Raw genomic sequence first — 13,133 nt, 5'->3', positions numbered from 1 at the left:
TGGCAGGGTGGCAAATTTAAAGGGACGTACATGTACGCCCATTTGCCTGCCCGTGCCATTCTGTCGACGTACATCGTCGTGCGCTGGTCGGCAAGTGGTTAAGACCCATAGTTTTACTAAAGGGATGCATACATTGTAGCTTCTCTTAATGTAACCCTGAGATTGCTCAGGTAATTAGAATTAAGGTAGACCTGCATCTCACTAATGCCCTGTACACACGGTCGGACATTCCAACTACAAAATCCGTCTGATTTTTTCCGATGGATTTTGGCCCAAACTTGTCTTGCATACACACAGTCGCATAAAGTTGCCGGAAAATCCGATCGTTCAGAACGCGGTGAGGTAGAACAAGTACGATGGGACTATAAAGAGGCCAGTAGCCAATAGCTTTAGTCTCTTTTTTTTTTATTTTTTTTTAAAGTTATTTTTATTGAATTTCAAGGTAAACACAGAACAAAACATAACAGCCTATTGGACATACCCAGGCTGGTCACTACTATACAACTACTGAGAGAAAAAAACAAAAAACAAAAAAACTAAACAAAACAAAACATACATCTGAATTGCATGTATGCCTAACAAGACCACTAGCTTTCGTCTCGTAATTTATTCTGAGCATGCGTGGCACTTTGTCCGTCGGAATCGTCTATACACGATCGGAAATTAAACGATCGGATTTTGTTGTCGGAAAATTTTAGATCCTGCTCTCAAACTTTGTGTGATGGAAATTCTGACGGAAAAAGTCCGATGGAGCCCACACACGATTGGATTTTCCGACAACAAGATCCGATCGCACATTTTCCGTCGGAAATTCCGACCGTGTGTACAGGGCATAACTCTGAAGATATTACTTACATCACTGTTATATCAGGATATCCTGGTGATTCTATTAACCACAAGCAATATGCAAGCCCTATTAAAAGGGGAAATGTGACTTCCGGTTCCGGCGCCGCATGAGCTAGCTGCGCTCCCGCCTAGCTCCCGCTGCAGAGCCCCACAAATCGGCCTAAAAATCCGTCCACAGCGGCCCCAGTGCTCTACTCCGGCTCCGGACGCTCCCCCCACGATCCTCGCTCCTATGGACCGGTTCGTTGAAAAAACGGGAGTCCGCTCGTACGCGGCGGCGCCCGCCGATCGGCCGCAAATTGAGCCCCCGGCTTTGGCCTACTCGGCTCCGGCCCACTCCGCTCCAGATTCTCAGGCCTATGCTGCAGATCGACCGGACACAGACATGGAGGTAAGCAGGGTCGCCTCCCCAACACCCCCAGCCACCTCAGGACTAACACACCCCCGTGGACACACGGCAAAGCCCTCTCCCAACCATAATGGGGATGCGCACCAACCATCCCCAGGGGATGATGGACATACAAACCGCATAGCACAAGCTGTGGCGGCCCTGCTGTCCCCCATGATCACAGCTTCTGTGGAGAAAGCCATACAGGCTGGGATGCAACAAATCAAGGCCCAAATTACAGAGCATGCCACCAGACTTGATGATCTTGAACACAGAATCTCAGAGGTGGAGGATGATCTCTATCAATCTCAAGCCACTGAACGGTCCCAAGAAAAAGCGCTTCAGTATGTCTTCCAAAAATTGGATGATTTAGAAAACAGATCCAGACGGTCCAATTTGCGCTTCGTCGGTGTCCCTGAGTCGCTCCCCAACGCTAACTTGAGTGACTTTTGTGCTAAACGCATCCCGGAAGCCCTCGGCCTCACGGGCCCCTTCACAGTGGAAAGGGCCCACCGCATAGGATCTTTTAATGCGGACCGCAAAACTCCCCGCCCCATCATTGCCAAATATCTGAACTATGCGGATAAAGCTGCTGTCCTGCAAGCATTCCGGCAATCTCCCTCTGTACAGGTCGATGGGGTCAAGATTCTAATTTTCGTGGACTATTCTATTGAGGTATCCAAAAAACGGAAAGCCTTTCAACCGATCTGCTCGGAACTGTTCAAACTACAAATAAAGTTCTCCCTGGCATTCCCCGCCATACTTCGTCTCAAGTCCCCCCGAGGGGAACAACTTTCCTTTCAGGACCCCTCTGAGGCGGAAGCATTTTTACGCTCTCTTCGATCGGATCCTTCCCCGGCTACTCCTTCCAAATCCGCCTCAAATCTCCGAGCCCTGGACCAGAGGAGCCCCAGGAAGGATTCCCCTAAACGCTTCCGAGCTTCGGATCCGGATCATCGACATCGCAACGTTCCTCGCTGAAGAACCTTAGTCGCTCTCACCACGGTTTGATGTCTGTTTCTTTGTCCCCCCTTCTACCCGGTTTGCAAGCCATGATGTGCTGAGTAGCTGCTGTCCGCTCCCCCATGTTCTTGGGTACTTTGTCCCAGCTCCCCTTCACTCCGGTTATCCAGTTTCATGCTAGTCAGCACCGGGAGCTGTTACTCTACCGGTCCCGAGGGTCCCGGACTACGGACGCCACGAGCTTTCAACATATAACTTTCTTCTTTTCGGTGGTACACCCAAATCCTCGGACGTATGTTCAGGTTCCTAACATATAGCACTTGTACCTTAGTTTATGCAATGTATATTGAGTTACTGCTTAAGCTTTTATTGCCTCACCGGCTATTACTTTGCTCTTCTCCCACTTGGTTAAGGTCTTGGCATGACTCCACTGTGTCATATTCTCCCTCTTCATCAACTAGCCATTACGCTGTGACACATACCCCAGCCCGGCGGGCTCAGGCAAAACCGCGGCACTGTCCACGCTCTACCCCCTTTTTAGCGGGGCTCTGCTGGAGAGCTCCCTCCCCTATGCACAGTGAACTCATGCGGAAAAAAGAGAAGTACATGCTGTTGTTTATCGGTTTGGTTATTATTCTTTTGTTGTTGTTTACCCCCCCAAGCACCCTTTTCTCCTGCCCTCCCCTGTTCCATCTCCCTTTACCCCATGGGTTCTCCACTCTACCAGTCAGGTTTCCCTGGTCGACACCTTTTGCCCTGTATCACCACTGAGCTCAGCCTAAGCATTTCAACTATCCTCACCCATCTATATCTCGGATCCTGCCATTCAAACCCACAGATTCCGCCCCTCTTAGAGTAATTTCCTGGAATGTTAAGGGTCTTCGCTCTCCCCAAAAGAGAGTGAAGATCCTTCGTCATCTCAAAAGACTCAAGGCAGACGTTGCCTTATTACAGGAGACTCACCTACATGCATCTGATTTTCCACGCATGAAAAAAATGTGGGTAGGATCAGTACATGGAGCTGAGTCAGTGGGTCGGAAAGCCGGGGTACTGCTCCTAATTCACAAAAATCTTCCCTGCACAATTCTATCCACCCTCTCAGATAATATGGGTCGTTTCCTCACCGTTACGATACGGATAGGCACTAAGGAACTTTTTATCTCCAACATTTATGCCCCCAATAACCCCACTAAACAATTTTACTCTGAACTTTCATCGTGGCTACTCCAATTCACCCACTTGCCTCATTTGGTAGGGGGCGACTTTAATGACGTTATGCACGCCTCGATTGACAGATCCTCCCCTAGAAACCTACAGCAGGATGCCACCATAATGCTCCCTACTGTCTTTGCCTCCACTATGGACTCTCTACACATGACGGACCTTTGGCGTCTCAGCCACCCTACAGACAGAGAATAAACGTTCTATTCCAACCCTCATAAGTCCCTGGCCAGACTTGATCACTTTTTTGGTTCGGATGATCTCATAACCCTGGTATCCGAATCCGAAATTCACGACATAGCGGTTTCTGACCATGCCCCAGTGGCTATCTCCCTAGACAGACTGGATCTCCCTCCGCACCCCAACCTTTGGCGCTTTCCAGCTTTTTTAGCCAACAACTCAGACTTTATAACATTCATGGAAAAGGCTTGGGAGGAGTACTCCTCCGCAAACGCCACACATGCGGCAGACCCAAATCTTTTCTGGGATACAGGAAAAGCATACCTTAGAGGTCGCATTATTTGTTATGTCTCGTCTTTTAAACGTAACGCACTCAAACATTACAAATCAGCCAGTGCCAGGCTACATGCTGCCCAACGGCAGCTTTCGTCCTCCACCTCCACCTTACATCATGATGAGTGGGTATCAGCCAAATCAGCCTTTGATAACTGGGCTGACACTCTTGAACGTTCAAAGAAGGCTTACTTGGATGCTACCCTTCACAAATACGGCAATAAAGCCGGAAAACTCCTCTCCAGACTCTGTAAAGGGGGTCATCGCCCCACCCACATCACCTCCTTACGTGACCACATGGGACGGACACACTCCTCTCCTCAGGCCATAAATGAGACTATGTTAAAGTACTACACTGATCTTTACGCTCCAGACCCCATAGTACGAGAAAAAGCTCGGTCCTTTTTGGACCAAGTGTCACTTCCCTCCTTATCAGCACAGCACCTAGAGTCCCTAAACGCCCCCATCACTCTATCTGAAATTGAATGTACCATTCGTCATCTCCACTCAAATAAGGCTCCAGGCCCTGACGGCTTCACTAGTGACTTTTATAAAAACCTCACTCACGTCATAACACCCACACTCCTCTCAGTTTACTCCTCTATTTGGGCGGGGGGTCCCTACCTTCCCTCTGGGAATCAAGCGGTAATAAAGCTTCTCTCTAAAAAAAGGTAAGGACCCATTACAACCCGGTTCTTACAGGCCTATCTCCCTCCTTAATCTAGATGTGAAAATCCTTTCCAAAATAGTTGCCACAAGGCTAGCGGATATTCTCCCCCATCTAATCCACCCAGCCCAATCAGGATTTGTTAAAGGTCGGACAGCCACCATCAACATCTGTAAAGTTTTACTAGCTCTTGAATCCGCCAAACAGGACCCCCCCAATGGTACCTATGCCATCATTACATTAGACGCTGAGAAAGCGTTCGACAACGTCAGTTTCGACTGGTTATCCATGACCCTTTCTAAATTCGGTTTCTCAGGCCCTTTCAGTCACCTTATAACCTCGATGTACTCCTCTCCCACCGCCCGTCTGGTAGCGGCAGACCTCCTCTCACCGAATTTCCCCCTGCATAAAGGTACCCGGCAGGGCTGCCCCCTATCCCCTCTTCTTTTCAACATAGCCTTGGAACCCCTCTCCAGATTCCTATCCCATTCGGCTCCCCTCCAGGGCATAAAAATTGGAGGAATGGAACTCCGTACATCCCTGTTCGCAGACGATATCCTTATCTTCACCTCAAACCCCTCCCTCGATATCCACACCATTAAAAATACATTCGATGAGTTTAGGATGTGCTCAGGGCTACGCATCAATTATTCTAAAAGCAAAATTTTACCCATCGGCTCCCTCTCTACTCCTTCCTGGGCTAGTGACTCCCTATTCTCTGTAGCTCCCTCATACATCACCTACCTGGGGATCAAAATTGGTAAACTGCCTTCTTCTTTGTATCAGCTAAACTATCCACCTTTGTTGACTAAGATATCCCAAGAACTGACCAACTGGATGGATCTGCCCCTCTCACTCCTGGGAAGGTGTCACCTGGTAAAAATGGTCAGCTTTGCCAGACTTTTATACCCTATGCAAACTCTCCCTCTTCTGCTCAAGCACAAAGATGTTACCTCTTTAGAATCTGCTATTTCTAAATTTTTATGGCACGGCAAAAGGCCACGTATTGCTTTCAAGAAATTGCACCTTCCTAGGGGCGATGGGGGTATAAGTTTACCTAATATTAGGATGTATAATCTAGCCTGCTTACTCAGAACGAGCCTAGATTGGATCACACGTTCGTCCAGATACTCTAATTTTTATCTGGAATCAGCTATGGCTCACCCTTTCTCATTGTCTGCCCTACTACACTGCCGCTGGAAATCGGTACCCCCCCCCCCCCCCCACCAACACAATCTTGTCTTCAGAGACACGGCAATAGCATGGAGAGAATCCAGAAAATTAGCCGGGCTCACGCCCTACCTATCCACTCATTCACCTATTCAAGGAAACCCATGCTTTACTCCAGGTCTCCAATATAAGGCCTTCTCAGACTGGTCAGCACGGGGCCTGTCCCTTTTCTCCTCCCTATGCGATCCACATACTGGCAAACCGCTCACCTTTCAGAAAGTGATGGACTCTTTCACAATTTCCACCTCTCATTTCTTCCATTACCAACAATGCATCAGCTACATTACCCACACTTGTAAGGAGGATTCCCGTAGATTTCAACCAAGTTTCCTGGATCAACTGATACGCGACGAAAGCTTCAAAATCTCGGATATTTATAAGCCGCTTCTGCGACGATCACAGATACCTGCTTCCTCTACATCTATTGCAAATTGGTCATCCGCCTTCCCGGACTCAGATCTTGTTCATAAAATCCTGCTCGGTCTCAACAAAGTCCTCAATCTGACGCCTAATGAAATCTGGAGGGAAACCCAGCTTAAAATTGCCCACAGGGCCTACATTCCTTTTCTCTCCTCCAAATCCAAACGGGATGGGGCCTCCTGCCCTCATTGTCATCACCCGAAGCCTCCCCTCGCTCATCGTTTTTGGTCTTGTCCTGTAATATCTACTTTCTGGGACCAGGTCTTGGCCTTCATTTTTGACATAACTTTGATGAAACTACCTAAAGAACCTCTTCTCCTAATCTTCGGTTATTGGGATCCCATTCTGCTACCCTGGTCCACCTCTGCAGGCACTAGACCCTCTGTAGGAACTCATCCTACGCGAGCTACAGTGGACTGGACCCTGTTGTGTTTACTGTTGGCCCGCCGTCTTATATTATGATTCTGGCTCCTGCCCTCTGGCCCTCCAGTCTCCCAACTCCGCAAAAACCTTCTATCTCTTTTGCACACAGAGAGGCCCACGACAGACTTCTCCCATGCTAAACGAAAAGCTACTTTCCTTGCCAGGTGGCAGCCGTTCATAACCGCAACCATGTCTTTACAGGACCAACGTGAATTGGACCAACTCTCTTTCATCTACAAGGATCCGCTCCACTTCTGATTCCACTTTGCGACTTTTCTACAGAGGACATCGCCCCCTCCACCAAAACTCTCCTCAATTCTCTCCTTAATTCTTTCCCACGCCAGGACCCTCCTCATGGGCATCAGCATTGAACCCACTCCCCCACCTCCCTCCCATCCTTGTCCTTCCCGGTTATTTCTTTCCCCCTTATCTTCGGTAATTTATTGCTTTCTAAATTGCAGTTAGGCATTTGGCCCCTGGGAAACCGGTTTGTACTGCCTGCATTATTTAAAGTCTAAGATAGTCGCTGATTCATCCAGTCTGGTCAATCTTGCTTATGGTTTCTATTATCTCGATGTCTTTAAACGCTCTACGTTTTATGGTTCTCTGTAGCCCCAGGATATGACCTGGATATGTATCTTGTCTTTATTGCATATGCCTTAACATATGTTTCTGTATTTTCTTTATTTACCTAATAAAAATTATTGAAAAAAAAAAAAAAGGGGAAATGTTTTCAACCTCTGAAATGCGTTGGATGTTTTATGTGATCATATGATGAATTTAAAAAAAGTTGCCTGGACTCTTGCACCTTTTGATCTGATGCTCCTGCTGTGTTTTTACATTTTATGATTTTTATTTGTCTGTGTCCTGTCCTCGATTTTCCCTCACTTCCTGTCTGATAAAAAAAACCTCTTATTAGGAGGACAAGAAGTGAAGGAAATCTTCTCCGAGCCCCAGATAACAGTTTAACCACTTGCTTACTGGGCACTTAAACCCCCCTCAGTCCCAGACCAATTTTCAGCTTTCAGCGCTGATGCAGTTTGAATGACAATTACGCGGGCATACAACACTGTACCCAAATGAAATTTTTATCATTTTTTTCCCACAAATAGAGCTTTCTTTTGGTGGTATTTAGTTACAGCTCGGAGTTTTATTTTTTGCTAAACAAACAAAAAAAGATGCAAAAAAAAAAAAAAAAAATCATGTTTAATAGTTTGTTATAAAATTTTGCAAACAGGTCATTTTTCTCCTTCATTGAAGTGCACTGATGAGGCGGCACTGATAGGCTGCATTGGTGGGCACTGATAGGCTGCATTGGTGGGCACTGATAGGCATAGTTAAAGAGGGATTACACCAAAAAAAAAAATTATTAAAAGCCAGCAGCTATAAATACTACAGCTGCTGACTTTTAATAAATGGACACTCACCTGTCCCGGGTTCCAGCGATGCCGGCAGCCGAGGCCGATCGATCGCTCGGCTCTCAGCTGCTGCCGCCACCATTCTAGGTGAGGGAATCAGGAAGTGAAGCGAATCGGCTTCACTTCCCGGTTCCCTACTGCGCATGCGCGAGCCGCGCCGCGCAATAGGAAATCTCCGCGCTGTCACTGGGACCCGTGTGTGTCCCAGCAGACAGAGCGGCAGGGCAGGAAATGGCGTAGACTCCCACGGGAGTCTATGCCCGGAAGTGGGTGTAAATACCTGTCTTTGACAGGTATCTCCACCCCCCTCCCCCCTGAAAGGTGTCAATTGTGACACCGGAGGGGGGGAGGGATCCGATCAGTGGAGGTTCCACTTTAGGGTGGAATCCCGCTTTAAGGAGGCACTAATAGGCACAGATAAGGCGGCACCGATGGGCACAGATAAGGCGGCACTGATGGCTGGGCACTGGTAGATGACACTGATGGGCACTGGGGTGCAGCACCTTTGTTGAGGCAGATTGTGGGCACTTCTGGGTGGCACTGCTGGGTGGCACTGTGGGCACTGCTGGGTGGCACTATGGGCACTGCTGGGTGGCACTGACGGGGGGCACTTGTTTTTTAATTGTGTTTAGTGATGAGGGGGCAGGTGGGCACTGGCAGGGCTGGCCGTGATCGGGACTGATGTCCCGATCATGGCTGCCGGTGATCGGCTCTTTTTTTTTCTCCTCGCGCTGTCAGCGCGAGGAGGAATAATAGCCGATTACCGTCTCCGTTATATCACATGATCAGCTGTCATTGGCTGACAGCTGATCACGTGATAAGGGGTCGGGATCGACCCCTTGCTCGGATCAGTCTCATAGACTCGCCGATCACAGAGCGCGCCCCTCCGGGGGCGCGCAGGCCGCTCGTGCACGGGACTACGTCAATAGACGTAGTCCTGGCAAAGGAGATCCGCGCTGTACCCGTCATTCGGCTATAGCGCGGGTCTCAAGTGGATAAACATGGCGGCAGTTGCTAAGGTGTATGGGAGAAACCAGTGAGGGGGGATCAAGAGATCAACACTCCTTAAAATATGGTTTCCATAGGAATTCAGGATTGGAAGGCTCAGGATTGGCGGCACAGATGGGAGGAGAAAGTCGCTTTAGCCGCTTGCCGATCGTATAACTTAGATATGCGGTGGGAAGGCGGCCCTGCTGCTCCAGATAACGTACTGGGCAAGTGATCTGCCACTTTGGGATAATGGGCACGTGCTACTGGCAACCCAGCTGTGCTGCGATTAAAACAAAGCAGATGCTGATCAGAGGGTGTCGGCCAATAGATCACCACGGGCACCCGCTGATCTTCCGGAAAACAGACAGGACAGGGCTCTGCCTATGTTAACAAGGCAGAGCTCTGTCCTGTCACCAGGGAAGTAATAGATTTTTTTCCTCCACAAAGCAGGGAATAAAATCTATCACTTCCCTTAGTGAAAGCACCTTACACAGTACACATAAACACTGGTTAGGCACACATTTAACCCTTTGATAGCCCTAGATGTTTAACCAGTTCCCAGCCAGTGTCATTAGTACAGTGCCAGTTCACTGTATTAGTGTCACTGGTTCCCACAAAGTGTCAGATTGTCCACCGCAATATCGCAGTCCTGCCATTAGTCGCTGATCGCTGCCATTACTAGAATAAAAAAAAAAAATGGAAAAAAAAAAAAGAAAGAAGAAAAGATTCCAGTAGCACCTTAGTTTGTAGACACGATAACTTTTGCACAAATCAATCAATATACGCTTATTAGGATTTTTCTTTACCAAAAATATGTAGCAGAATACATATTGGTGTAAATTTATGAAGAAACTTGTTTAGATTTTTTTTTTATTGGATATGTTTTATAGCAGAAAGTAACAAATTGTGTTTTTTTTTTGTTTATAGTACATAAAATAAAAACTGCAGAGGTGAAAAAATACCATCAAAAGAAAGCTCTATTTGTGTCTGGTAAAAAAATTACAGAAATGTAATTTATGTACAGCGTTGCACGACCACGCAATTTTAAGTTAAAGTAACGCAGTGCCGTATTGTGAAAAATGGCCTGGTCATAAAGGGGGGGGGGGGGGTAAATCTTCCGGAGGTATAGTGGTAAAGTAAGATAATTTATTTTCAAAACTCACCAATTGTCAGGCGAATCTCCTCCTGCTGATTCGCCAGTCCGTCATAGTAATATAGATCAAATTTTCGTTCCACTCTCCAGTCGCTCACTAAATCCTTCTTCAAGCAAAATAGGACGCTAAAGTGACTCTCGCTGCAGACCACCCAGATAGGATACTTTGGGGTCTTGAGATAGGAACCAACCTGAAGGAAAATAAAACTGTATGTCTGGGGAAAATAAAAACACATCCAATAGATTTCTGCAATGAATGCCCATGTTTTATCCTTTAAAGCTGCCAGGCATCACCTGAATAGCTGGAAGAGTTACACCGATGCCGGATGTACCACACATAAAAAGTATCTGATGCTAGGTCTGCTTTAAAGCTGTGCAAGACCTTCCCTATAGTCTTGTCTGTTGTACCGGCTCCTCTCCTGGACTGAAATGGCTTACTCGGATTTCACTGCACACTGTGAGCTTCTCACAATGTGCATTAGAAGTTGCAGCAAGTAAAGCCCACCTCATTATCCAGTTGGAGGACATCTGTCATCATTTAGATCTCTCCTTACCTGACTAACCCAGGTAGAACCTTTTCATTAATTGGATTTTAGATTTTTCTGTTATGGAGCCTCAGCATTGTGTATGGGTGTTGTTTAGGGTGGTCTGTATGTAAATACAGTCTGCGTAGGAATGCCCACTACTGCAGTCCTACAATCTCCCATCGAGGCATTGGTGGTCAAATGTTTTGATATGTGGGGCCTCAAGTGTAGCCCTTAACACCACCAAGGAGCCACACATAAAATTTTGTGTATATTCAGTGTCAGAGGCAGAAGATACACAACAGGATATAGTCAAAGACTATGGGAATGACATAAGAGATGGTCAGAGACTGCGGACATGATACAAGAGATGGTCAGAGACTGTGGACATGATACAAGAGAGAGATGGTCAGAGACTGTGGACATGATACAAGAGATGGTCAGAGACTGTGGACATGATACAAGAGATGGTCAGAGACTGTGGACATGATACAAGAGATGGTCAGAGACTGTGGACATGATACAAGAGATGGTCAGAGACTGTGGACATGATACAAGAGATGGTCAGAGACTGCGGACATGATACAAGAGATGGTCAGAGACTGTGGACATGATACAAGAGATGGTCAGAGACTGTGGACATGATACAAGAGATGGTCAGAGACTGCGGACATGATACAAGAGATGGTCAGAGACTGTGGACATGATACAAGAGATGGTCAGAGACTGTGGACATGATACAAGAGATGGTCAGAGACTGCGGACATGATACAAGAGATGGTCAGAGACTGCGGACATGATACAAGAGATGGTCAGAGACTGTGGACATGATACAAGAGATAGTCAGAGACTGCGGACACGATACAAGAGATGGTCAGAGACTGCGGACACGATACAAGAGATGGTCAGAGACTGCAGACACGATACAAGAGATGGTCAGAGACTGTAGACATGATACAGGAGATGGTCAGACTCCAGACATGATACAAGAGATGGTCAGAGACTGCAGACACGATACAAGAGATGGTCAGAGACTGCAGACATGATACAAGAGATGGTCAGAGACTGCAGACATGATACAAGAGATGGTCAGAGACTGCAGACATGATACAAGAGATGGTCAGAGACTGCTGACGTGATACAAGAGATGGTCAGAGACTACAGACATGATACAAGAGATGGTCAGAGACTGCTGACGTGATACAAGAAATGGTCAGAGACTGCAGACATGATACAAGAGAAGGTCAGAGACTACAGACGTGATACAAGAGATGGTCAGAGACTGCAGACATGATACAAGAGAAGGTCAGAGACTACAGACGTGATACAAGAGATGGTCAGAGACTGCGGACGTGATACAAGAGATGGTCAAAGATTGCGGACGTAAAAAAAGAGATGGTCAGAGACTGCTTTCTGGCTGGAGAAGAATGAACATGCTATAAAAGTTGTTGGAGACTGGGGACATACTTCAGGAGAAAGTCAGTGACTGCAAACATATTATACGAGATAAACCATCGCTATAACAAGGCTATAGGAAAAATCAGATTAGTGTCTGAAAGCCCACCGAGGGCCACAAAAAAAAAAAAACGCCAAAAGGGACACATGCGCCACATCCGGCCTCAGGTTGGGCACTGGGGGATCTAGGCATATTGGGAGCTGCATAACTCCTCCAAACTCGCTGCTTGCATCAGGGCTGAGGGCCTTGAAAGGAGTAATGAGGAAGGGTGCTGTGATATTTTCAGGAATGTACATCATCCTGCCTACCCTTCCCACCAGCCATCATCTGCTTACATTTCATAAAGAAGCACAAAGACCCAGTGTGCCCACATCACCAAATCTAAAATGAGGTATGTAGGAAGGATAGACAAGTTGAATTTAAAAATGTAATGTAATGTAGCAGGTTAATGTGGAGGGGAGGGAGGAACCAGATAAGGCAAAATAGTTCAGGTTTAGGGCCAGTTCACATCACATGCAGTCCAGTGCATTTTTTTCTGCATCAAAAACATATGGAAAGTAGGTTATATGGTTTTCAATGGGATAGTTCACACCAGTGCTTGCAGTTCCAGTGTGTTCCAGTTCCAAAAAAAAAAAAAAAAAAAAAAGTATAACATGCTGCATTTACGCAGTAAAATGCATTAAAAAAAAAACCCACACTGGAACCCCCCTGAATGCACCAAAAACGCACTGCAACACACTTGTCCTTATTTAAAGCGGGAGTCCGCTGGGAGTGCGCGTTTTTTTTTTTTTTTTTTAAAAGCCAGCAGCTACAAATACTGCAGCTGCTGACTTTTAAAATAGTGACACTTACCTGTCCAGCGCCCCCGTGATGTCGGCACCCGAAGCCGATCTCTCGATCATCTCTCGGGTGCTGCCGCCG

The 13,133-nt window shown here is 47.0% G+C and overlaps 1 protein-coding gene across 2 annotated transcripts in view; it reads right to left on the bottom strand.

The window, feature by feature from the left end:
* MINDY4 (MINDY lysine 48 deubiquitinase 4) overlaps positions 1-13,133 on the bottom strand; it is a 99,867-nt gene that overhangs the window by 12,293 nt on the left and 74,441 nt on the right. For both annotated transcript variants that reach the window (XM_077490667.1, XM_077490668.1), the window contains exon 16: positions 10,243-10,423. In XM_077490667.1, the coding sequence (XP_077346793.1) occupies positions 10,243-10,423 (181 nt within the window). The remainder of the gene's footprint in view (positions 1-10,242; positions 10,424-13,133) is intronic.

Source organism: Lithobates pipiens, unplaced genomic scaffold, assembly GCF_037356315.1.
Source record: "Lithobates pipiens isolate NorthernLeopardFrog02 unplaced genomic scaffold, aLitPip1_a1.2 Scaffold_19, whole genome shotgun sequence".
Taxonomy (NCBI): Eukaryota; Metazoa; Chordata; class Amphibia; order Anura; family Ranidae; genus Lithobates; species Lithobates pipiens.
The sequence above is the reverse complement of the archived record's forward strand: the minus strand, read 5'-3'. Positions and strand labels throughout refer to the sequence as shown.